General features: G+C 37.0%; 1 protein-coding gene across 6 annotated transcripts in view; it reads left to right on the top strand.

The window, feature by feature from the left end:
• Window positions 1-25,886, top strand: part of LOC131031313 (amino acid transporter AVT1A) — an 85,729-nt gene extending 59,843 nt beyond the window's left edge. For 5 of the 6 annotated variants that reach the window (XM_057962404.2, XM_057962409.2, XM_057962406.2 and 2 more), the window contains exons 4-12: window positions 7,945-7,968; window positions 8,307-8,487; window positions 8,605-8,824; window positions 9,269-9,404; window positions 9,528-9,551; window positions 9,679-9,823; window positions 24,982-25,025; window positions 25,155-25,217; window positions 25,486-25,886. In XM_057962404.2, coding sequence (XP_057818387.2) covers window positions 7,945-7,968; window positions 8,307-8,487; window positions 8,605-8,824; window positions 9,269-9,404; window positions 9,528-9,551; window positions 9,679-9,823; window positions 24,982-25,025; window positions 25,155-25,217; window positions 25,486-25,587 — 939 coding nt within the window. In that variant the 3' untranslated portion in view covers window positions 25,588-25,886. The remainder of the gene's footprint in view (window positions 1-7,944; window positions 7,969-8,306; window positions 8,488-8,604; window positions 8,825-9,268; window positions 9,405-9,527; window positions 9,552-9,678; window positions 9,824-24,981; window positions 25,026-25,154; window positions 25,218-25,485) is intronic. The other variant, XR_009372726.1, reaches the window with a different exon arrangement.
• Window positions 25,887-27,503: the final 1,617 nt, after the last annotated feature.

Below are 27,503 nucleotides of genomic sequence, written 5' to 3'. Positions count from 1 at the left end.
GGGTCAAGAGTGAAATTTTCCTTCTAGGCTCATTTTCACTTATTTTTCTACCTTCTTTGGCTTGGATATAACTCATTAGGCTTCTCCTGATCATCCTCCAGTCCAAGTTAGCATTCACTTCAAGGTTTTGTGAAGAAAAAAGGGTCTTGTATGAATTTCGCTCTGGACCCTTTGGAAGAGTCAGGAGCAAAATTCCTCCTTATGCTCAAATCCTGACTTCATTTTCATATTTCTTCACTCCAAATAAGTGTTTTGCCCTCAATAATGGCTAGGAATGAGTTAGTTCTAAGTTTGGATCAAAGTAGAATGTCCTATAGAGGAATTCGCTCTGGACCCTTTGGAAGGGTCAGGAACAAAATTGAAATTCGCTTTGGACCCTTTGGAAGGGTCAGGAGAGAAAGTTGACATTTTGGTCTCACCGTCAAGATTCATATATGGAATATAACATTTAAGTATAAGTGACTTAAGTCATATTCCATATATACTGTCAGGATGTCAAATTTCAGGATCAGGATGACATTCCAAACAGCCCAATTTTAGGACATTTGAAGATCAGGATGACATCCCAGACTTCATCACTCACCAATTTGACTTAACTCGGACCTTCAAAGATGATATTCACTCACCAACCTTCATTGACCTCCTCAAACTCAAACAAGACACAATTAGCAACAAGAGCAAAACTTTGTCCTAAGGAAGACTTTCAAAGATGACCCTAATCCGAAGCATCCACTAACTCACCTTTAGCTAAAACAGAGCCTGCTCTCTTAGTGATCCCTCTGGCAACACTCAGCATGCAAAGGCTAATAGACAAAACCCTAAAAGACCTAGAAACAAACCCAGAAAGAAAAAAAAGGTAGGGGTCCCCATTTGCAATGGGGTGATGTGTGAATACGTCACAACAGGAGGTAGAGTCAATCACTACAGGTGAGGGATATTCAAAACTCTTCATTGGTGATTTGTAGAATATCATTGATAAAATAGGAGAAGAGAAGAACTACCTTGATGAATCCACTTATGATCACAATACCACTCCAATAGAACTTCATGAAGAGAGCATGCCATCTTCCATTGAGTCAGCTAAGTGGGATGATGAGTACATTGGGCAAACTAAATCCCCTTGTTCCGAGACACTTAATCTGGGCATTGAGGATATTTCTATGGTTAGAATTAGTGCTGACCTAATTCCAGAGCATATCATGTGCATATAGGACTTTGTAGAAGAAGAATTACAGACACAATCAAATGCTCCTTCATGTGACGCAAAAGTTGTTCATACACCCCATAGTTCACACAATTTGATAAATCAATTGAAGGTGAATGAGGATGGGATTGTGGCAGCATTATCTCATCATGATGAGATGCACAAGCTGGTTGAAAATTACCTTTGGATGATTTAGTTAGAGAGAAGACAAAAGGGAACTGAAGTGGAGTCTTCTCTTGATAGCCTGTAGAAGATCAAAGAAGGTATGGGAATGATGAAGACAAACTATTTGCACCTTCTTTCAGATCGTGATCACCTTCTCAACCTGGTTGAGATCTATTCAGATGCCTTGAGAAGCAAAGAGGAAGAAATTGATGAACTTTGTTTACAATTGAGCATGGTTCACTTTTCCTTACACAAAGTGGGGAATTCCATTGCAGGTCCATCGGTGATCCATGCATATGATGCAAGAACCTTAGAGCTCCAACAGATCATTGAGGGGATTGATGAAATCCATAAGTATGAGATGTTGCATTATGACTTCAGCACCTTCTGGATTGATCTCGGTTTACGGCATGGAGAGAAGCATTTTGCTTGTAGTATCCCAGGCTTCCAACACCTTCCTCATGGGTTTTACCTCCTACCTCATTGATTAATGACTGTCCTACGTGGCTGATTAGAGTTCTGTTAGATTTCACTTTGAGGGCAACGGTTGTTGATATGGATAGGAGAGATTGGGATTGTCACTTTGGAGTTAGAGGATGGGGAAATGATGAGTTCTTGCCCTCCTTGGGTGGTAGAGATACCTTTTACTCCATCTTGGATTTGGTTTATTGGTTAGATGGTGTTGTTCTAATCTATGCCAACAGTTTGACAAGGGTTGGTATTTGTTTATTTGTACCTATGTTGGGCATCATTCATATCTACAGGAGACCACTGTGGGTAGATTGGATTGTCGATGACTCAAACACATCGGACTTGGTCAAAGGCTCAGGCATCATTGAAGAATTGGGCACAAGGTCTTGCATGGGTTTTATTGAGATTATCATTGGGCAAGCTGGTTAGGAGGAAAAGATGCCTTCTAAGTCTTGCACGTTGGACCTTAGTACTATTCCGACCATTGTCCAGGAAATGGATGGCACTCATGATGATAATGTTGATGAAGTTGTTCTTTCTACATTGAGTGGTGAGTCATCTTCCGATGTTGCTAGCATGGAGTGGAAAAGACATGACCACTCTTGTATTCCATTGGTGCAGGCAGGAGCGTTACACCTCGACTACATACTGAGGTGTGTTCATCAGTTTACCTTTAGCCCATAGACACATGATTTAACTATGTCACTGATGGCACAAAAAGGTGGATTGAATAAGGGGTGTTCAAGTCCACTCTGGTATGACATATTTTTGTTGAGAGGTGAAGAGTCCAAGTTTGGCAAGTCTCTCACTTTGTTCTCTCCAGCTAATTGCCTACAAAAGCAAGTGTTTGGGATTTGATTTGATTGGATTGTAGAGGTTATTAGAGTAGTGCAGCGTCAACGTGGTGGACTTACTCCTTGTGTCAGGGACTCACAGTGTGGTAGTGTTGTTGCTGCTACCCCTATTTTAGAATATATATAGGAGACCATTATAGCTGTTGCAGGTGGATTGGAGGGAATATGACTAGGATTTGGTTTCTCATAGAGTTGAGGTTGTAGTTTGAAGTTTTAGACTTGTGTAATTATAGATTTAAGCACTCACAGGTGTTAGTTGTAGGAGACCCTTGGGGCATAGTACAGTTATCCCCCACTTCCAGATGGGAGGGGTGGAGTCATTGTAGACACTTCATAATGTTAGTGCATTTTCTACAAGATGAAAATTGGTTGAGAGTAATGAGATTGGAATATTGGTGCACTCGAGATCCTTCCCTTGACACGTGGAGATTAGGTGTCAGTGGTATGATACTAGTGGGTGACAATAGAGACATTCCTTGGTGGGCACTTTGCAGAGTTGTGACAGTGATTAATCTTCTTTAGTTTTAGGATGTTATTGGGAGAGATGCTTGGGTGGATTTTGTATGGTGGATGAGCAAGGTGTTTTTTCAGTTGCCCAGGATCGTGATTGACGGTGAGTTTGTTGATATGGACATTCTTGAGTTTCCTTGGCAAGGTATATCTCATGGGAATGATTTCCGCTCTCTCAAGAATTTCAATTTTGGTTTTGATAATGTTTCCTATATAAGGTTCTAGGGGATGAGAGTGCAATTTGAGTATGACAACTTACCAATCATGATCAAAGTGTCATAGTATAAGCATGGTGGTTCCATTCAGAGTTTGATTGAGGGCCTTGCAAACACTGTGGTCATCAGCTCAACAGTTGAGAGGAATGTGACAACCTATGTTGACATTCCAGAAATCACTCCCATGGTTTTCAGTTTGATACTTTCTTAGAGTGGTATCCTGGGGAGATGACTCAGTTTATGCGGTTCTTGATTACTTCTTTTGATGTTTGTTGGCAGGTTGTTTTGGGTACAGGTGATCAATAGGATAGAACTCGGAGACAATGGTGCAACATATCTTATGGGTTGATTTGGGACCCTGGGATTATACTCGATTTCGGTGTGCTCCGGCCTAGTAACATTGGGGTTACATTGGGATTGCTTGAGGAGGACAAGCAATTTCAAGAGGGGCAAACTGTAATGTCCCCTTTTTAGCTAGTCATTAGATGATTGGTCGTTAGCCCGTTTCGCCATGGTCTAGTGGGCTAACTTGGACATAGGAGGGATCCTACGGATATTTGGCCTAGGCGTTTCCAATTTCAAGCCATTCCAAGTTGTTTTGACCAGTTTATGAGGTACTTACTATTTATAGTAAGTCAGCATCTATGGTAGTGACTCAGTTTTTTTAGTGAATTCCTGGTTGGCTTGGATGTCAGTAATTAAGATTTAATGACGATTGGTTAATTATTGATTAATCAAAGGTATTTATTATTTAACGATAAAGTATTAAAGTTAAATTAAATATTTAACTTTATCGTTATTAAATACTTTGGGAACAATAAAGTAATGTGTCTGATATATCAAAAGTTCCCTTTTATATAGTTCACTTAAGTGGGAAATATTATATTAAAAGAAGTGTTTATTTATCCCACATTGGCAAGATAGAAGAGCAACCTCCAAGATGAAGTTATAAAAAGGATTGAAGGACTCATTCTTAGATATACTTGGTTGAATGATATGCTTTTAATTGGATTTTCTGAGGAAATCTGATTTCAAAGGCTTGGAGGACGAGACTCCTTCTTGCTTACAATCTTCACGCTGTTTGAAGACACAGCCTGAAGATTACTGGAGTTAATTGAAGCCGTGCTTGCTGTACGAACTGCTGCTGCAATGGCATGAACAATGATATGCTTTTAATTGGATTTTCTGAGGAAATCTGATTTCAAAGGCTTGGAGGACGAGACCCCTTCTTGCTTACAATCTTCACGCTGTTTGAAGACACAGCCTGAAGATTACTGGAGTTAATTGAAGCCGTGCTTGCTGTACGAACTGCTGCTGCAATGGCATGAACAGTGTTGCGCTACAGTACCATGCTACAATTGCCATGCTACAGTGATTCTTTCAACCTCTAACTGCTGCATACATCTCTACGCCTCAAATCAGGTTGGAATACATTTTCTTGTGGCTGCCACAATCTTTAGTTCCTGGGTTACTTTATATCAGATCTGTTATGAGGATTGTGCAGCCTTTATCTTCAGATATTTATGCCATGTATGACTACTTTGTAACCCAATGAAGATACAAATAAACAGGTATGTTGGGACCTGGCCATATATTTTAAATGTCAATTTTGCAAAGCTTAATCAGTCTGAAAACTACTGTTACAGACCTGTTTAATCATGTTTTCAGTTCTGAAAAGAAGTTAAATAAGTGATCTATTATTGAGTATTTGGTTGTTTATGATATATGCAATCTGTTCATTCATTTCTATATGCTCTTGCATCATTTGACATTGGAAAGAAACATCAAAATGCAAACAATAATCCAGAATTCAGAATTCAGACTTTGCATTCAAAGTGTTTGACGAAATGTCAACCTACTCAAGTTGAAAATTTTAGGGCAGATTGGTAGGGGGTCATTACACAAATCTCTTGCTAACAATTATAAAGAGAACAAGATCAAGGTGTTGAGGATAGATGATGGTGGAGAATTTTGTTTAGCAAAGTTTGATAGCTTTTGCAGGGAAAATGGTCGTGCAAGGCATATGACAAATCTGTAGACCTCTCAACATAATGAAGTTTTTTAATAAATTGAACAAAACATTGATCGAGAGATGTATAAGTATGCTTAGTTGAGCTTGTTTTGAGAAAATATTTTGGGTAGAAATTGTGAGTATGCAAACCTCTTGGTAGAAATTGTGAGCATGCAAACCTCTTGATATAGTCCAAAGCTTGGAGTCTTAACAAACTATCAAACTTGACAGCATTCAAACATTTCCAAAACAATATTGAAGTATTTCTAAATTAATCAACAACAAAACTCGATATACCATAGATGCATTCACTGAGACACCTTCTTCAGCATTCATGTTGAAGTCCTTTCTGATCTGCCAACATTCTCTAATTCAAATCTCTCCAAAAGAGCTCAGAATCCCAATTTATAGCATATAGGATGGAGAAGAGGTGACCACCCCATGTTCTAACAAATTAGGCGTTGTATCGATCATTCATTGGTTCATAGGATTTGCATGCAAGCCATTATAATCATCATTTTATCTTTTAGCAGTGAAATTTAGGCATTTAGGATGGAAGGGGGTCTTGGATATGTTTGCATAGTGATGAAGTTCTGCCCTTGTCAATCTTGTAGGGAAATTGGACTTAAAGGGAAATTGCAGAATCTCGATGGGTATTGGGGTGTGTTCGCCTCTTCTGAAATTGCAATGCTGTTAAGGTTAATGGTCTCCAAATAATGTGCCCGACAAGCACGAGTTTCCATGCAAAACCAATAGTCCCGAACATGAATTACCTCATGCCAAGTTTAAAGCCAAAGTGAAGCTTAGAATAGCAGCACCAAGGTAGATAGAGATCAAATCCTACATCAAACAATAGCAACCACACATGGATAATATGTCAAAGTAGCGGCAACAATAACACTAAGCAATTCCTGACCAAGAAGAGTTCACACTAACAAGTGGGTTCACCCAACCCAACCATACAAGTCAAGAGATGTAGCGGCCAAGCAGAAGCTTGAAACCTTAATAAAAATCACGCTGTAATAGAGGAAAGGCCAACACCCGAGTTACTATACCAAGGTGATGAAAAAGAGGTGGCTAAGAGAGCGGTGTCCACTTCATCTCAAAATCGTAACATTTCAGCATAATAGTTAATACCATTCAAACATTCAACTCACAATATTTTGACTCCAATATAATAAAGTTATTTCCTTTCATATGCTCAAATATGATATCCACTTTATTTCAATTTGTCTTCTTGCTAATCCCATCTCAGATTTATCTTTATCATAAACTTTGTCATTTAGCAACTATTTTACTTTCTTATGATGTACAATTTCATATGATGTATTAAAATTGGGACAAGACAGTTGAGGCCTATAATATTCCAAATTTGATTTTCATGGCTGGTGTGGGGAATTTCACCTCCACTATGGTATTCTTTTACTTTCTTTTGACTTACCTTTATGCTTTTTGACTGTGCCTCTTTTCTTTTTTTCTGCATTGCTTTTTCTTATCTCTAGCCTTGTATATGGTAACATTTGTTTGCTGGTGTGCTCTAGACCCAATTTCCGCTCCTGAGATTTCATCGATAATTGCTTTTATTCTTTTAGATTCATCTATTTTTTTGCCTCTAATTTGATTTTGTTCAACCATCATTTCTCTATTTTCTTGGGTTTGTATTTCCTTGTCACATTTTTCTCTTTTTCTAGAAATTGGATTTAACCACTTCAATTTTCATTTCCTTTTCCTTTTCATTTTCATTTATGAATTGCCACTGAGCGGTCAAAATCTTCTCCTCTTTCATTTTCATCGTCACTTTATATGTTGATCTTTTTGTATCCAGTATTGTCTTCTTTTTTTTGATATCATAGATTTCATTTACTTCTTGCTCTTAGTCCTCTGTTTGCACTTGTCTCTGATTTGCTAATAATAAACTGTTTAATTGATCTATTCCTATAGTGTGTGAACATTCTTCTGCCTTTCCAAATTGACAAATACTTGTTGAGGCACTTGTCCGACTCCTTTCATAAATTTTTCTTTTCTGTTGGTTAGACAATTGAAGCTGACATTAATTACCTTCAGAATATCTAGGTTGTTTTATCATGGAAAAGTAATGACCTCAATGCAAATTGGTTTGTAATGCAACTTGGGACCTTTTAAATTAAGTCTACAATATTTCCAAAAGCGCTCAACATCAGAAATTTCATAAATGAAGTTCCTTTAAAATATGAATATGAATGATTAGAAGAGAGGAAAAATAGAATTTTTTGTTTTGACAGGCATCCCTGAAAGGATGTACTTAGTCCTCCATTTTGGATAATGCATGATTGCAGATTAACTATAATTCTTGTAAAAAATGATGTCAATTACATAAATGTGTAATTTTCTTTCAGTTAGCTAGCTTCTTTTCCTCGCTTTGTAAGCTTACTATAATGTGATCTAGCTCACAGAAGATTGTTATTGTATAATTCTAGTCTTCTTTTTTCTTTCATAGAATGCGAGTTCTCATAAAGTTCTTTCTTTCTTATGCAGATCATTCTGTATTGTGAACTCTATGTAAGTATCTGAATCATCTTGTTAACTAAATACAACATAGCCTGGTAGGCTAGCTTGAGTGGTTGAGTGTTGGATATGGCATGCAGGAGGTTATGGGAACTATTACCCAGGTTGGCTGCCTCTGTGGTGGGCCTCACTCGTGACCTCCCTGCTGGGTTAGTGGCCATATTTTTGGTCAGTGGTTTACCCTAGGCACCATCCATGGATGTAGGAAAATGTTGGGATTACTTTTCTAGGGAACAAAAAAAACAAAAAACTAAATACATCAGAGGAAATCTAGTTTTTTAGCATTCTTTCTGCTTTTATTTGATATTTAACATTTTTCTTTAATGATCCAGGCATACTGTGTAGAGTTCGTCATATTGGAAGGAGACAATTTGACAAGGCTTTTCCCAGATTTTCATCTTGATGTTGCTGGGGTTCAATTGAGTTCTAACCATTCCTTTGGTATTTTAACTGCACTGATAGTACTTCCAACTGTTTGGCTCAAGGATTTGCGTATTCTTTCTTACCTCTCAGGTTTCATTGTCTTCCTTTTGACATACTTGTAAATTCTGTTTTCTTTCTTTTCATTGTATAAGATTTTTAAATAAATAGTTTCAGTGTGTTTCTTTTTTGAATATATTTTATATGCAGCTGGAGGAGTCCTTGCCACCATATTGGTTATTGTCTCAGTTTTCTGGGTGGGAGCTGTAGATGGAGTAGGTTTTCATTATGGAGGCCAATTTGCAAACTGGGCCCAGCTTCCTTTTGCTATTGGTGTGTATGGGTTCTGTTACTCTGGCCATTCTGTGTTTCCCAACATCTATACATCAATGGCAGACCGCAGTCAATTTGGCATGGTATTGGTAGTGAGGTATTGACCACGAACTATATGAATTTCAGAGTGAGTTGAAGGCAATGGAGATTATAGTGGATAACATTTTCAACTTTGCTGTGCTGTTTTTTCCAAAAGTATTCCAATATATTTTCCAATTCAAAATAAAGATTCAACTCAATTTTTATGAATAGTTTTTGTTAATTTTGCTTTCTTTGAGACAAATTCTTTTGTAGAACCTATCAAATCAAGAAAATCATTAACTGCTAAAATTTTACCTAAGACTTAAGTATTCAGCAGTAGAAGTTATGAATGATATGTGTGGATTCAACTATGCTCTGTCCTCTTCTGCTTCAAGATTTTTACTTGTGGAAGTATCAAAACTTCAATAGAAAGTATTCATCATGCTTCAAGAATCCAAACTATTAACAGTGCATGAAATATATTGAATCATTGATATTAATTTTCAATATCTGTTTCCAGCTTTGTGTTGTGCGTTATACTCTATGGAGGTATGGCAATTATGGGCTTCCTCATGTTTGGTCAGGGTACACTTTCCCAAGTGACCTTGAACTTGCCAAGACGATCAGTTGCTTCAAAAGTTGCAATCTGGACAACAGTGAGATTATCTTTTACTTGATTTTTTTGCACTACATTTTGTTTTATCACTTCATGCAATTAATAGTCAGCTTTTGGAGGTTCAATATTTTCTGACATAACCCAATGGTTGAAATTCTGTCAGGTTATCAATCCTTTTACCAAATATCCTTGCAACAGAGTAAATAAAGTACTTAATCAAATTTTATTTTATTGATGTATGGTTAGCATCCACCTCTATTACCCTTGTTAGATGTAATTTGATGATTGATATCCCCTTAACTTTAGACAAATATGCTTTATTAATAAATCCTATTGCAAGAAGCTTGGAGGAGTTACTTCCACAAAAAAATTCCAAAAGTGAGAGGTGGGCATCCATTTTTATACGGACAATCCTGGTTGTCTCAACTGTCTGTGTTGCTCTTCTTGTTCCATATTTTGGTAAGTTTTTCTGCTTGAAATATTACAAAGAAGCAATACATGTCATTTGTTCCAGTTTTTGTTCTTTGGAAAACGAAACATTCAAATGCATAAACAAAATTGTCAGCACATATTGTTCACAAAAGAAGTTGCTTATCTCTGAACATTCTATTTTTGCAGTCATTAATTGCCATGTTGAACATTAGGAAAGATCAATAATAGCGCACGTTAAACTGTTTTGCATTTGTACTATTATGTAATCACCATCAACAACAATTTAAGTTCAGACTGATCATTCCTTTTGGTCTATGTTGGCAACAATTTGATTAGATATGCATTAATTAATGACTTAGGTCTCGTTGATGTGTTTTTTATGACAGCGCCTAACACAAAATAAAGTTGCCTAAGGGTCACTTCACTCTTTCTTGATCAAAGTACGATTGTATGCTAAGATTGCAGTAAGTTTAGACGGTCAACCCCAAGGTTCCTATATGCAATGGACGTGACTATGTGGCTGATGTGATTGCTGGTAATCCAAGGGGACTTACGCACACACAATAAAGATTAAACAATTTATAACTTTCAAGGAATTCGATTTGGGAAAGATTTGTCAATGAAAAAGCTCTTTTTTAGGATTTAGGATTTAAATATGTTGAAAGTAAATAGGAGAGCGTTTAGGGAAATCTCATCTAAATCTAAGAACAAAGAGACAATGATTGCTTAGGTGAAACCAAACCGCACTTTGCTTTGTAGGAAAGGGTTTAGGGAAATCTCATCTAAATCTAAGAACAAAGAGACAATGATTGCTTGGGTGAAACCAAACTGCACTTTGCTTTGCCAACTTCGTACAACTACACAGACGGTGCAATCTTCAAAGGTTGTGCAGGAGTTTTTCATACCACCAATGAACACCATCATAGAACAATGTCCACCTGATGATTGAAGTTAAGTTTCCCCATATAGAAGGCTCAAACTAACCTTGCAAAGTTAATAACAATCAACTACTAACAAAAGGTATGAGCAAGGGTTTCATTGCAAACAATCTCATCAATCTCGTTCATCTAAGTACTGGAAGCAAATCCACTCTAAGTGAAGAGTGAGACCATGTAACTTACAAACCAAAATAAGCATACACCATCAAATTGAACAATGTATTAAGTTAACTGCTTCAACAACTTATTGCAACAATCTCAAAAAAAAAGCGATTTCTCCTTTACAAATGAGGGGGGGAGGGTCACCCCTTTATATAGGCTTCAAGCCTTGGCTACATGCAAAACCCTAATTAGGGTTTTCCCTAAAAGATTTCCCACACATGATGCAACAAGGTGGGAATCATCAATAAATGCCCATTATGCCCATATACAATTAATTCCAGCCCATTACAATTGGTATCCAAAATGCATTAAATGCACCACTCTTCGCTAAATTTGGCCAACATGCAATGAATATTCCTCCATGCGAAAATCGCACCACTATGTCATAAATGCACCATCATCACCACATGCGACGACTGCATGCAAAAAGAATCAGCCATAATGCCTTAAATGTGACAACTGCATGAAAAAAGATGCTCCATTGATTCAACACGCACTGACCTGGCTGCCACTTGGTCAAAATATTCAAACAACAAATATGTCACTACGTTACTCGGTCAAAAGATCCTCGTCCAAAAATGGACGACCATTATTTTGCTCATTAATGGCATAAGCAAGAGTATGGTGATCTCATGCTGGTAGTGAGTCGGATTATGGGATGTCCATAAACATTCATCTTCAAGCCATGGATGTTTTACTTCATTGAGGAAGTGATGGATGCAATAAAGATGGTGGATTGGGCAAGGATAATTAGCAACAACCTAGACAAATAACTAAAGAATTTGATGCGTTCCCAATCCTTCTACATGAGCTCATACATTGTTTATATGTTGGCAAGAATGGCCAAATTCAGCAATTGTCAAGCAAAGGACCCCTGGGTTATGGTCCAAGATAGTTCAAAGTGCACAAGAGCTATCCTCAATTGCATCTATACAACATTACTTATTTCAAGAAAGCAAATGATGCTTTCACCATGCACATTGTCAAGCCCCTACAAGGATGTGTTCACATGAAGTTGTTGCAGGAAGCAAGGAAATTGGTAAAGAAGTATGGAGCATGGTTCATCCACTTTCCAAGTATCACCTACATCCGGGTCTAGGGATTCTCTTCCTATCCCTATAGGCTCCCAAGATACCCAACAAATAAGATGGTACTGCTTCAGGTAACAAGATAGTTGACTGCCTACAACAAGATTTAGAAAAAGAAGAAGAAAGGTGGACTCGAATTCCCTATCGTCATGGGAGATTACGATGAATTGTGCCCATCGTTGGTTTCCTTCATCTCCCAAGTTCACCATCTTCATTCTCGGCTCCTCGTATTTAATCACGGTTTCCCACTCAAAGTTATGCGTTGGCTTTTCATCTAGCCTTGCTACTCCCAACATGTATTCTTTGTACTTCAAAATAAATGTCTAACTAGTTGTGGCTTTGTTATCTTCGATCTCCCTGATTTGTAACATGTTACAATCAAGCTAGAACACTTTATAGTCTTCTATTTGCCAAAGAAAGAGCTCATTGAGAGTTTGTTTCATCTTTAGAGCAACTCAAGAGGTCTTAGACACCATCGTTTAGTTCCACAAATTTTTTGTTTTTTTGTTCCAAATTTGACTCCTTCAGACTGCAAGTTAGAAGATGCCATTTCTTCGGTCATTGCTTGATTCCTCAAGTTAATGACATACTTTCTCTCGTCATCTATGGAGAGTGAGTTCCACTTTGAGTTATGGTTTTCCTTCATTGCAATTAGCCATCCTCCCAAGAGGGGCATCATACACTCCTCTACAATGGTATAACAACAAATTTTAATAGAAACTACTATGTCTCGATTGTCACCTTTTGTGTCATCAATGTTCCCAATGGCTTGACACCATGTTAGACAACACCTACTAAGTGAAATGTTGGTGGCCAAAGGGTTGGTTTCTTGAGGAACTTCCATGTGTCTTCAAGTAGAATGTTAACTCTTGAGCCTCTATCGACAATTGTGTTTGTTAAGTTCTTCCCTATGATTTCCATTTGAATAATAGCCAACTTCTTCCCGATGTTCACCATCAGCAGCACTAGATCACTGACTTGTTAACCCTTTGATATTGGCTCTACTATTGTATTTTTACTTGGGCCTTCCTGTCATTGAGTTTGGTTGTCACTGACCATGTTAGTTATTGCCACCCTAAATTGTGGCATGGTTTGAAGGAGGTCTATCACCTTGATGGGTATGGTTGCCTGCAACATCTATTGTACGATGTTCTTCTCTGACTCCGACCAAAATGAGGTACTTGTCATTTTGTTAGAGGTTCTTTCTTTGGCCATTGCCTGTTGTACTTCTTTGGCCTGCCACAGTTGTTCTTTCTTCATACGAGGGTTTGGATAGATTGCTTTCTTTGTGATCTGGTAATTGCCAAAACTTCCTCTTCTTGTTCCTCCACGTCTAGCATGTTGATACCTTTTTCCTTCAAGCAATTGGTGTCTTCGTGATCACCTAGTTCACACCATTTACACAACATTCTTCCTTTGATTTGATTGTTCTGGCATTATGCTTCCCAACCCTCTATTGTTGTACAGATTGTTATTTCTTGTTTGCTGCGATACCTTTTAGAAGAGCATTGTTGTTATTGTTTTTTGGTTTAGGAGGTTTGTGTTGTCATTTTATGACACCCTTGGTCCATCAGTGAGAACTGATCAGAGATATGTTCCATGGACCAGCGCTGCCCCAGTTGATCAAGGATAAAAGCAGTAGAATCATGGTTTGAAGTGTTGCCTTGTCGGAAGTTCCTAGGCCCTCTTTTTCTCTTCCCCTCTGGAACTCTGGAACCCCAAGGTTCCAAAGTTCTTTGCCTTAGCCGCTTTCTTTCCCGTTCCAGAACTCCGAAACTTGGAGGTTCTAGAGTTCCCTTCCTTCCCTTAGATTTTCTCCAGTTTCTCCGGAACTCCGGAACCTTGAGGTTCCAAAGTTCCTTCCCTAGCTTAGCCCCTCCTCTTCTTCGCCCTTCTCCCTCCTTTGGAACACTGGAACCCCAAGGTTTCAAAGTTCCTTCTTTCCTTCTCTCCTTTCTCGGAACACCGGAACCCCGAGGTTCCGAAGTTCCCTTCCCTTGCCTTCTCCCGAACTCCGGAACCCCGAGATTCCAAAGTTCCCTCCTCGCTCTTATTCCTTCTTTTCTTCAGAACTTCGGAACCCTGAGGTTCCACAGTTCCCTCCTCGGACTTCCTTCCGACTGGCGACACTTCTGGATGATGTGATCAACACTCAAGGCTTTTAATGCTCTGACAGTTTTGGTGACTTGTGCACTTTCTTTTGTGGAGCCACACGGGTGCATTAAATGTTTTGGCAGGATTTCCATCAAGAGAGGTACGGGGCCATGCTTGGTGACTTATGTCATGTCTGACTTTGGAAGGTTAGTCAATCCACCTTCTCGGAATTGCCCCTTATGGTTATGGCTAGGTTGCTTGCATGTACAAGTCAAGTGCATGCACTTCCCTGCACTTCTAGACTGACATGCAGGGGTCATGATCACCCTTGTAACCTTTTTTCTATATAAAGGTTGTTAAGCTTCATTGTAAAGGGTTCTCTCCCCACTGGCTTGAGCTATTCCATGCTCTCCCACTTCTCTTGTATTTATCTTGCATTTATGCAACTGTAAGTTTGGCCATTGGCCTTATAATTCATTGAAAATCACCATTCTTGCCTTCTTTCAACCTATGCATGTTGTGTATCTTTTCTTACCTTCATTATATGTGTATGTCTTGTGGCTTTTCTCTCCATATATGTTGTGTTAACTTGTTTTCCGAGTGTGACTTGTGGGAATCCTTCTCCCCTCTTGACACTTAGCGAATTCTAACCTCCATACATGTATTGGAGTCAATAATGCAATTGAAGTTTGTGCATCTCCTAGGTGTTTCAGTTAATTTTTTGTGTCATCTCGGTGGGGAGAGGAAAATTCTCTTCTTGGTGCATCACCTCTTTCTATTTCAAGCATTTTCTCTTCCCTTTTACCTCTGCAAGTTGTTAGGATAGGCTTAGGAGTAAGTTTTGAAGTGTTGAGTTGGTTCAACACCTGCACCTAGATTGAGAAGGAAGCCGACCTTCTCCGGAGATTCAACCTTCTTGTGCAAGGTCCCACACTTCAGGGTTGTTTCCATGTTTCACAAGGTTGTTGAGTTGATATCTCAACAAGGGTGTGGGCTTTTGTGATAAAAGTTTGGTCCAAGGGGTTTGATTGTTTCCCCTAAGTGATCAATCCCTCGATTAACCATCATTTCTTTAGTCCATTGGCCAGTTAGTTCTCCAATCTTTAGCAATCCCTTAAGCCTATGATTGTAAGCTTGTACATTCTTGTGCTTCCCTTGCTTGCTATTGTAGATCTCTACCATGATCTCATTTTCATTCATCCCCTATAGTGTTGCTCATAGTGATGTAGAGGCTCGGGTTCATGACTCAACCACTTGGAAACATTTCAGTGCCCTTCACCAAACTCAACACAAGGCTTGTATCATAGATCTTCAGGCATCCCAACATCTCAAATACATAAGGACTCATCAAGAATCAGGTCCTAAACAACAACCATTTCATACTTCACAAACTCAAAACTCCCCTTCATAATGACTCCTTGCCTTATGGCTACAAATGACAATTATGGTTTCTACTGTTCACTAGACCTGAGTAACTTCAAAGACTTCCTGTAGCAATTCAATGCAACATCATTGCACCCTTGATAACCTTCAAGAATCAAAGATATATCAACCATCATATCTTACACAAAATCAAATACTAACACACCCTTAGCAACCCTCACAAACATTGATTCCACACACTTCCTGTTCTGGCAGCAATAGAAGCCTATACAGAAAAATGACAGTTTTCGGGAATGGGCCTGTTTGACCTCTGAAAAGGCCTTACTATTTTTTATGATAAAAATAAATTTTTGTTGTAACATCATTATCCTTCCTCTCATCCAAGTGTCAGGTCCGTACTCAACCATACATAGTTGTACTAACATGTTCTCTAACTGCAAATTCTGGAAAATATTTTCTGAACAAGCTGCCTTCACAAAAATGATCATAACTTACTCATTTCTCCATGAAAATCAGTGAAACTTGAAGGAAATTAAATTTAGTTCATGTATCCAACAAATACAAGTGGTTTCATACCAATACCAGGTCATATATGTCCATACAACTTGCTGCAATGTGACTGTTCCTGCCTTTACCAGTTTGATTTTCACTGTTAACTGTAACAAACAGTCTTTAATAAATTTTGCAAAATTGATCATGAAGCCAATTGCTCCTGTTAGATTGTAGATTGCCTAGTTAAAAAAAAATTCTCCAATTTATAGCTAGATCCAACGGTTAAAACAAAAGTTATGAGGGTTTTACCAAAACGGATAACCCTTGGCAGGGTTTTGACAGTTTTCACCAAATTTGATATAACTTTGCCAAGACACAATGAAATTAAATGAAGCAAAGACCAAAATGCAGAAAATTCATTTCCCTAACATTTCCAACAGGTTTCCAAATCAATTGAATGATATTTAACAATGAAAAATGCAATGGATCAGACTGTAACATCAAGGAAGGACAATGTAAATGCAAAAAATCTTCAAATTTTATTAATCTCTTCCCTCCATACACACCAACCAACCTCCATTCGACCTCCCTCACACATATATATGATAACTACACCAAAACCAACCACCAAACCAACTCTAACTACCTTTTGAATGTTATGACCTTTGGATTACATCTAATTGCAAATCTTGCAATTTTGCTTTGTGACAACTTTGCAACTTTTTATCAAACTTGACAACATGACTCCAAAACTTGTACAGCTAACTCCAAATCATCTAATTATCCTCTAGACATTCTTAAATGACCTTATTACATCATCTAAACCTATATTGGGCATTTTTACATGCTTTGACCAACTTTGACCTTGCCAGGACCTTATAGGTCACCAAGAGCATAATGGCTTCAATAGCCTTATAAAATAATTTGAATTGACTCCAAATGGTCCTTAGGACCTTACATAGCTATGATAAAACATTACAAACAAAAAAAAATGCAAAAGCCTTCATGAGGCATCTAGATGAGTAGGTGCCCCTACACCAAATAGTCCTTGTCTTCTTGGCCACTTGCTATCCATATGGTTTCACATGATCTTCAGACCCATTCCTTGTGAAATTTGGGAGTTTTTGTCTTTCCACATTCGGACTCACTGAGGGAGTCACCATTTTTCTAGCTTGATTTTGTTCTTATGCATTGGACTTGGGTGGACTATCTTGACCTCTACATTCTGGTGCATTCCTTGTACTCTTGGCCACATATGATTCCTCTACACCTCCCCCTTTAGCGTCGCTTGCACTCTCATTATCTTTAAATTCGTTCCTACACTACCTTCGTTTAGGGGTCTTTGGTTCCATTCCTCCAATTCTCGATTCTACTAACATGAATAGCTTTTGAATGCAGCATATGTTATTCTTGAATGTATCGGTTAATTTAGGATTTCTTTCTGCGCCCTCCTCATCAGATGTTGATTGTACGAGCATATCGTTTTCTTGGTCAGCAAGATCTTGGTACACTTCGTTCAAGAGTGTAGGTGTCTAGCTATTTCCTCCCATTTGCTTTGTGTGTGTTCTTCATTGAAGGTTTTCCTTTCTTATCAACTCTGACACTGACTGACACTTTGGCTTTCAGTTCTTGTTGGGCTTGGGCTTTCTAACAAGTTGGTTTCTTCGACAATTTTTCTAAATTGTCTTCATCATTCTCTTTGTTCTTTCAGTCGAAGGGATCTTCTCACTAATCCTTTTGTTGCTTTGTGACTGCTTGGAATTCGTGTCTTGTCTCCTATTGGTGTAGTATTTGTTGTCTTTGTTGCTCCTAATCCCTCTTCGCCCAAAGGTTTTGAAGGATGATGAAGTGACGTGTGATAAGCCTTGGAAGTCTATGCAGCAAATTATCAACTTCTTTGTTGATGGTGAGATTGTCCAAGATGGCATCCCAAGGAACCTATCTCATGAGAGCTTCCCTCTAAATGTATTCCCTTAATGAGATGTTCCACAATTTTACTAAGTCCTATGTAAGTTGGTCTTCTCATTCTTTGTTGGCTTGTACTTGTTCGTTGACAAGCTGCCCCATTAGATTGCCATGATTCCTGTTCATGAGTCATACTATGCTAGAGTTTGAATAGACAACGGTGCCAAATGTTTACTTGTGTGTTCTACATCATTGAATTACAGAGTAAATGAAAATATCAGAACATGGAATAAAACAATATTAATTTTTTTTAACAACTGTTGAGAGAACTGTGTCAATCCCCAAAAGCCTCATTATTAGAGTCTTGGGTACATCCAAATCAACCATGGCCTTCATTTTTGCAGTGTATATACAAATTGCTTCTGCAGAAATAATGTGGCTCAAGTTCTTCTTTCTTTTTGTTTGATAGATGTATCTTTTGGGCATGTCCCTAATTATGTGCCATTTTTTTTCTTTAGTTTTGGATTAAACAGCTCATGCTATTTTGTAGCAAATCAACACTTCGGTGCTTTGGCATATATTTTCTCCTCGACCAAAATAACATCATAAATTACAAAGAAAAAATTGCAATGAAACTTGTTGAATGCCCCATTCATCAATGTTTGAAACATAGATGGCACACTCACAGAGTACTCAGCGAGTTTCTGCGAGTTTTTATGACTTTAACTCATAGCAAAAACTCGCCGAGTTTTTGCAAAAAACTCGTCGAGTAATCACCAAGTTTTTGTGAGTTTTTGCAAAAACTCGGCAAGTTTCTTTAAAAAACTCGGCTAGACTAAAAAAAGAGGCCCAAACATGTCAACTTTATAACACCCGACGCCTTTATAAAATAATAAAAGTATTTTTGGCCTCGCGGGGCGCTGCCCCTTGACCTCAACTTGGGGGCGCTGCCCCCAAACCCCCATTGAAAAATATAGGGGGAAACTGCGTTGATGGAAGCAGGGAAAATTTAACCTCCGAGTCTGATTAGGCTCCATATAACAACATAATTAGCATTGAAGAAATCTTGGTATTATACATTTTAGAGTTGAAAGTTTGAAACTATCAGTATGAATGATGAAATTTCAAATATTGCGTGTTTGTAGATCTTTACCAAGATCTAGACCTATCTCTCTACCCCTCTTTTTCTCACCCTCAGAACTGGGAAGATCTCCACTAGGAAGAGGAAGAGGAATAGTAAATAGTTTTAGCTAGAGCTGGGAAGAGGAAGTTGTAATTGTAATTTGTAATGATGTATTTAATTTTGGTTTTACAAAAACTATTTACTATTTTGCTTCCAGCCATCAACATTCCTCATGAGGATGCGATTTTGTAGACACTTTGCATTTAAATATATCTAGAATCAGCTTGTTTCTTTTGTGTTATCATTTATTGACTCAGTGAATGCATCTTCTCATTAAATTTTGCAAAAAAAATGCATTTTTTATTAAAATTAAGCGTGTTTTTACGTTGCCGAGTTTTTCACCGAGTTTTTGCGAGTTTTTGCCGAGCTTTTTTCTTAAGGGCTTGGCGAGTCGAGCTGAGTCGCGAGTAGTCCAACTATGGCAAAACATGTGTCATAGCTGGTTTAAAACTCAGACTTTGCACAACATTCTGAAATAAGGTCTTAATCCTAAGGCTACAATTATTCCTACCCCCCAAGTTTTCGACCTCAATATGAGACCTTTGTTACAAACTTGGTGGTAGCACTGAAAAAGTAGATAGGTCTTAATCCTAAAATTGTTCCTACCTCTGAGTTTTGGTCTGAGATTCCTAACTTCTTCCAAGAACCAAGTCTTAGGGAGAGTTTCATATCATCCGAATTAGATTCCTAAATCCAAGTTTGTCATAGCATCTTCCATGGCTGTAATGTCGCCACTTTGAAATAGAATTTAATAATAAATAATTATAATATAATTAAAATTAAAAAATAAAATATAAAAGAATAAAATTAAATATAATTAGTATTTAATTAAGTTAATGAATGGTCAAAATACATAAAATGAAAAATTGTGACTCCCTCAAACATGAGATATAAAAGGGATAAGAGAACCTCATTTGAGGGGGAATAATTTGGGGAATCAGAAGTTCAGATCTGATTGTGAAAGGTTGTGTCCCTTTTGAAGGGCAGAAATAATGAAGAGTTTCACTCTTTCAAAGGGGGCTAATGGTGAAAGGGTGTGTCTCTTACCAAAGGGCATACATGATGAAGAGGTGTGACCTCTCCCTCACATTGAGAAATATGAAAGAAAGGAATCAAAAGCATCCAGTGACATCACCATCGATCAGATCAGATCAGAACTGTTGTTAAGTTACAGGCAGTAACATCCTTGTTCTTGGTGGTATGCATGGGGATGTGCTTAATATATGAAGCTTGATAATGTTCTTATGCAGAATTTAATAGTAATGTTAATATAGACTGCAATATGTATGACAGTCATACCAAGTTAGATAATTGTTCATAATCCAATTGAAGTTAGTACACTCATAACCTATTCCTTGATCACTCGCTATAGCCCCTTAAGAGGAGAGGTTGGTGTTGTGTAGGGAAAGGCGGAGTAAATCCTCACAAGGCAGGTAAGTTCCAAGATGGGGGTAAGGACATGTATGTCCAATGCCTTGAGGGAGGATCCCGAGATGGGTATGAACATGCATTCCCAATCCCTTGAGGAAGTCTGCTTGTAGATGGTTTCCAAGCACCCTATGACAAGTAATTCCCCATCCTCCTTTAGGTTGATGATTAGGAGAGAAGCAAGGAATTTGAGCTTAAGTATGTTAACTGTCAAATGTATTATGAATCATTAATTGTCTCTTAATTTAATCGGATTTAAATGCATAGTGATGTATTGTTAATCATTGGGAATTGGCAGCCTCCAAGTAGGTGACATTACAATGACCAAGTTCCAAAGGAAGAAATTTATCACTGAACAACAAAGTCTGAATTCCTAAAATGTTTCCTAACTCTGAGTTTTAGACTGAGTTTCCTAAATTCCCTCCAAAGTTCGAGTTTTGAGCATGAATTCCAAAAGTTGTTCCCGACTCTGAGTTTCCCAAAAGTTCTCCTACCTCCAAGTTTTACCTTGAGAGAGGCTTTATTTCACAAACTTAGACTTTCCATCAAAATTAGGATTAGTTGTATTTCCAAAATTGTTCCTAGGTCTGAGTTTGCCACCTTAATCCAATTTTTTTTTCCTAGGATCAAGTTTGGGTGTCTTTGCCTTAATCCTACTCTCTTCCTAACTCTGAGTTTGACACTATGAGGTTGTATTTATCTTGGAATCTTTGCATTGTCGATTGGAGGTCTGAATTAGTTTCTAAATGCCAAGTGTCCAAGGCTTTCCAAAGTCAATAAGTTTCCTTAGTCTTTTTATGCATGCCAAGGTTCTTTAAAGGGGGGATATCCACCAAATTCCAATAAAGAGAGACATCAGTATGAGAAGATCAATTCTTTAATGAGAAAGAAGACCAATTGAAAAATATGTGAGGACGTGGATATGTGTGGTGTGGGAGCAATTTTGAAGACTTACATAAATGAGAAATGTGTTTGAATTACTAGAAATCCTGAAGGTACTTAATGAGCTATTTGTCGTTGCAAAATTTAAAGGAGCTAGAAGATGGAGGATCCTGCGCACGGATTGAAGATATGATCGCAGTAAAGAGTAGTTTCTAGAAAAGAGCTAAAGGAGAAGCGTCATCCAGAGGGGCTAGCAATTTGAGAACTTTCAAATATTATTTACAAGTGTCACATGATGTCTAAGACAAAAAAAGGAAACACTATCAAAATTTTGAGGAGGATGTCTTTTTGAAGAAGATTGAGAGTAACATTCTTAGAGAAATGGCTTTGATAGAGAAATCTATATAATTTGTCAATGAAAGACTTGTGACAAAGCTGGAGAAGTATTAAGTATCACTATCACAATCTAGAGGCTGTCATTTCTAGAAATTTTGGAATATGGTGACTGATTCTAGAGAAATGTTAAAGGGAATAAACAAAAATAGAGAAATAATAGTTGAATATGAGATGAAATATTATTTATTGTAAAAAAGAATTAATTCATTGTAAAATTAACAACTTTTTGGTTGAATTTAATGTAATACAATAAAAGCCAAAAGTTTGTTATTTATCTAGGTTGGCAATTTTGTCCTTTTGTGACAAAAAGTGTAAAGGAACACAAATGGACCATTGAGAGAGGGGGGGTGAATTAGTGGAGCTTTAAAACTTAACTATGAAAGCACTAAAGTCAAAGAGCAAGAATATGAAAATGAAATGTTGAACACATATCCACATCAAATATGCATAACACAGTGTGTACGAGGAAAACCCACGGTGGGGAAAAACCACGGTGAGAAATGCTCGTAGAGTTTACTGCTCTAATCTAGCCTCACAAGTAAAAGTCTAATTACAATGTTTATGGGCACCAACCCAAAGGAGCACCAACCCCTGAAGTTTATGGGCACCAACCCCTAGCTTTTTGGGCACCCACCCAAAGGAGCACCAACCCCTGATTTGAGCACCCACTCAGATGACATACAATGACTAAATGTTTAGTTACAATTAATGCACCTTGTTACAAATGAAATTTTGTAACTCACAATTTTTTTTTTGCACTTGAGATTGACTTGAGTCTTTTTTGCTCACAAACTCTATCCTCTACTCTCTGGTCTTTGCTATCAATCTCTACCCTCTTTTTATCTCCGCATTCAGCTCTTTGATCTCTGGTTGGTTCAATCCTCCTTTTCTGCCCCACTCTGTGTGAATAACCTTCTGTGTTATCCACTTTGGCTCTCCACGCTTTGGTCTTTGGTCTTTGCTATTGACTTTTGTTCTCTTCTCCATATGCTCTTTGCTCTCAGTTCTTTTCCCTAAATTTTTCGTCTTCAGACCTCTTCCTCTACTTCACTTGGTGTGTATTGTCTGTTGAGTTCTTCATACTTGTGTATTTCTTTTGTATTTTCCACACCTTCTGTGCACCTTTCTCTCCTTTGTGATTCTTCTTTCTTCTCTGCTCTTCTCTTCTCTATTCAACACACACACACACACACACAAACTACACATTCTTCACTGCTTGCCACTGTGTAAAGAAAATGTTCTAGATTTGCATATGTGTGCCTTTTTATGTGCCCTATTCTATATCCTCTGTTTAAACTTATCCTCTTCGCCTCTTAGCTGCACCTTTCTTATCTCCTTTACCCTACCTCCTTATTTCTCCAATTTTTTTCTTTTTGCATCTACTTTTAGCTCCCTCTTATCTCCTCTTCACATCTGATCATTCTACCTGCAATCTCTTTTTGGAGTGTTATGCCTACTCGGGCACCATGTTATGCGCACTTGCTGAAACTTCTCTGCGGCCCTCTACTTTTTTCTCTATTCTGTAACCTCTATTTTTGCAGAGCTTCGTCTCCTGCACGCCTCCACTCACTTAACTTTTTCAACTTCTCATATCTTCTAATTTTACTTATTGGTCAACTACATATCCCCAAGGTTTTCCCTCCAAAAGGAAAATTCAAAAATAATCTTCTTCGAGCCACTAAATAATTTATTGTCTCTCTTCATTTCAGACCGGTAGCAACCCTCATTAAATGCTCACTTTCTTCTTGTTCATTGTAACTTCTGCAATCTGATTTATTTTGCACACAATCCCCACACTGAAAATAAATAAATTCATTTACAACACTATTCAACATTAACTCCTTTTCTAGTTTGTTGTGTAGACTGAAAAGAAATCTCCTTGGATACGTAGGCTTTTGGCTTCAAAGACCAATCAAACATTTTGTCCACAAAACATTCAAATGTCACTTAGCCACATGGTGGATGGTGGGGCCCATCAACAAATCCCTCTGCTCACAAGAGGTCCACGTGTAGAAGAAATTCACATTGGATTCACGTGCGGCATGTTGAGCTTGGCGTATTCCGCAATCTAATTAACATTGCGTGTTATGTACACCGCAGTTCCACAAGTGGTTGGGCAATCACTTCATATGAACTTGCGGAGTTGCGGAAACTAGCAATCTGTTGACCGTTGAATACATGTTATGTGCATCGCAGTTCTGCAAGTGGCCAGATAGTCACTTTATGTGAACTTGCGAAGTTGCAGAAGCTGCTTTGCAGTGGCAGTCTGACTAATGTACCATGTTATGTGCACCGCATACCATCCGCCTTGCCAAGGTGGGTCCCACTCGCCTAATCAATGGCTATTGTTGCACCGTGGCCTCCTCTTTGAGACATAATCGCACCACGAATGCACGCCCACCGTTAGATCTGATAGTGATGGAATTTTGCCTTGTGGATGTGTGGAGATCATAGCGATAGCGACAAGTTGACAACACGATGTGTTATGCTATCCCTGTAATAGTGCGTGACTAACACGATGTATTATTGGATTACTGCAACTGCACTTTTTCCGAGTCTTCACAATTTTCCCAATGCCTTAATCACTCTATGGCTTGTGTCTTCTTTGTCCAATTGCACGTCTTAATAACACACTCCATGCTTGCCTTATATATCTACTTTGTGGCATTTGACTAAACTCAAATTCATGGTTGTTCAACTTGCACACAAACATAAATCTGCCCACCTATGCCAACCTCAATATCAATATGACCTTCATCTGGGGCATTCACCATCCTGCATCTTTGTCCAACCTAATGCCTCTACATGTCTCTGCATCGACATCTCTGTCTAGTGAGTGTGAAGCTATCATTCTATACATTCTCTGTCAAGCCACACTTGTTCTCTATGACTCTTATCATTGTTGCATCTCTATCTAATCTGATCTTCATTTTGGGTCATTCGTCATGTTTGCATCTCTGTCCACTGCATCTTCTCAACTATTGACATCAATGACAATCTAATGCCAACAAAGTTATTATTTCATCTTGGGAAACATGTAAATTATGTCCTATAGTTGAAACAGTTGGAAATAGTTAGGAATTGGTTCGAAAGTTGTTGGAATCATTAAATAGAAGTTGTTAGGGTTTCTAGAAGTTTAAATTATTACAACTCAGAAATACCCTAAAACACATATAGTTCCATTATTCAATGATCTAATCCATTTTTTAATTAGTCTTTTGTGGTATGCTGCAGGCCTAATGATGGCACTGATTGGTTCAGTCCTTAGTATGCTGGTGGTAAGTATTCCTCCTATTTGTGTAACAAAATCTATTGCTTTGTATATATTCCCTTTCTGAGTAATTTTATAAAACTCATCATCTAAACAGTATGGATTTTTTGAGCTTATTTGTTTGCTTTTTTGATAGGCTGTTATCCTTCCGTGCCTTTGTTTCTTACAAATTATGGGGAGGAGCGCCTCTAAAATTCAGGCAAGAAAAATCTTACTATTTATCTTAATATTTCAATATTCAATTCGATTTTTTTAACCATCATAATTTGCATGAATTTTCCATGTGCATTATTCTTTTAGCACGAGAATAGATGCCCAACATTATAATGTTAAAAAGCCTCAATCTGCCCATCTTTGGGTCTCTCTGTACATGATGTTGGGACATTATAGACATATTTAGTAAAGTGGAACAGGCTGATGATTATCCAAATTTGCATTAAGGAAATCTCGGTTCTTTTATGATGTAGGTGGCGTTATGTATCATTATCGTTGCGATTGGCATTGTCAGTGTAATTGTTGGCACATATTCCTCAGTAGCTAATATGTCAGAAAATTATTCTTCACATTGAAGGTACAAATGGGAAATGACTACAACTTATGCTGCAACTTGTTTTGCAACAAGATAGATCATCTAAGCAGATTCAACGTGGAAAGTGACATTGTTAGGCTTGAGCTCGCATGCATGAGGATATTGCCTTTTAAATTTGTGACTTTAATGATTATTATCAACATATATTTTCAATCTCTTCTAAAAGGCAATATTGTAATCTTAAACAAGTATATTACCAGCAAATTATTATGGCATGCTTCATATAATCAAGGTCATGTTCTGTGGAATAACTACCAGATCTCAATAATTTATTTTTCTATTTTAAAAATGGATATGTGCTGTAGATTAATTATATTATGGAAGCCTGAAAGCAGTTTAGTACCTTATACAAATTTTTTTTTTAATTTTTTTGGGGTTAAAATCATATTTTGCTTTCAGAACAAGTAAACAAATTCAGTCAGTCTTGAACTTGTCATAAACTGGAAAAAACGAAGTTTGGTACCTGATGCAATTTGAATTTGAATTTTTTTGTGGTAAAATCATATTTTGTTTTCTGAACAAGTAAGAAAAGTCAGCCAGTCTTGAACATGTCATAAATTGTAAAGAGAGCAAGTTTGGTATCTGATGCAATTTGTGTTTGAATATTTTGTTTTTTGGGTTAAAATTATATTTTTGCTTTCTGAACTAGAAAGCAAATTTAGCCAGTCTGAACGTGTTTTAAAGACGTTAATCTAGAAAGGTTTAATTAATTGATTGTCTATTCAATTATCTTCTTTCCAATGAAATTCCTACTGAATTGCAAATAAATGAAATGCAGTGCACACATTAGGATCCAATTTAGATTGTAGGTAAACTAGCACTTGTGTCCTTAAGTGCCATGAATTTTAGGTATTTGCTCATAAATAACACTTAGTAATATTATAGTACTTGCCATCTTAATATGGTAGTGCAAATAATACATGTAATAAGATAGGTAGATAAATAAAAATAAGTTTTTTTTTCTAATATATGATGAATTGTAATTAATATATTAAAATATTAAATATAATTATAGTTTTTATTTTATTAAATTTATTTATATTATTATTTATATTTTATTTAAAATAAAATAATATAATTATTATTATAAGATGTTTTATAAAATTATAATTGTAATAATAAATTAAAATAATTAATATAATCATTTTAATTATTGAAACTATTGGTATTAGTTCAAGTAGATTATAATTTTTACATTATTATAATTTTTTTGAAACAGTTAGTGTTGAAAAAATAATTGACCAATTTGAAATATTGAATAAAACTTGAACAATAGAAAGTATCTTGAACTTTTTATTGTTGAAACTATACGATATGATAATAAATTTTGTTCTATTATATTTTTTAATAAATTTAATATGTATTTAAATAATATATATAGATAAATACCAAACATATAACATATTTAATATTTTAATGAATATTATCTATTCATCAAATACATTTTTTAATGTCTTGCATTTTTTTTTGTATATAATAGTTTCAAATTAATTTATGAAAAAATTAAAAAGTAAAAAATATTTTAAATATAATTTTAATATACATTAAAAAACATATAATTTAAAATTAAAAATATTATATTAAAATCTATTTAAAAATGAAAAATATTAAAAAGGTTGCAAGTCGAGCTCGATTGGTGAGAGCTTCTAGTGGTGAAACACTAGGTCTAGTCTCTCGTAGCCCACGTCGTACCAGGTCGTGCTAGCGTCATTGGTCACGTTAAAAAGTTGTAGTTTATGGGGGTGCTATACCCCATAAGAAGTGGTTTTGTTATGTCAACCACTCACTGTTTGCTTATCTTTATCCACATAAAATAATTATGCCAAGAGGCATCCACAATGACATCAAAATGATCATAAACAAAAATTCAATTTTGAAACAATATGACATGCAAAT

Source organism: Cryptomeria japonica, chromosome 5 (assembly GCF_030272615.1).
Source record: "Cryptomeria japonica chromosome 5, Sugi_1.0, whole genome shotgun sequence".
NCBI classification, from domain to species: Eukaryota; Viridiplantae; Streptophyta; class Pinopsida; order Cupressales; family Cupressaceae; genus Cryptomeria; species Cryptomeria japonica.
The sequence above is the reverse complement of the archived record's forward strand: the minus strand, read 5'-3'. Positions and strand labels throughout refer to the sequence as shown.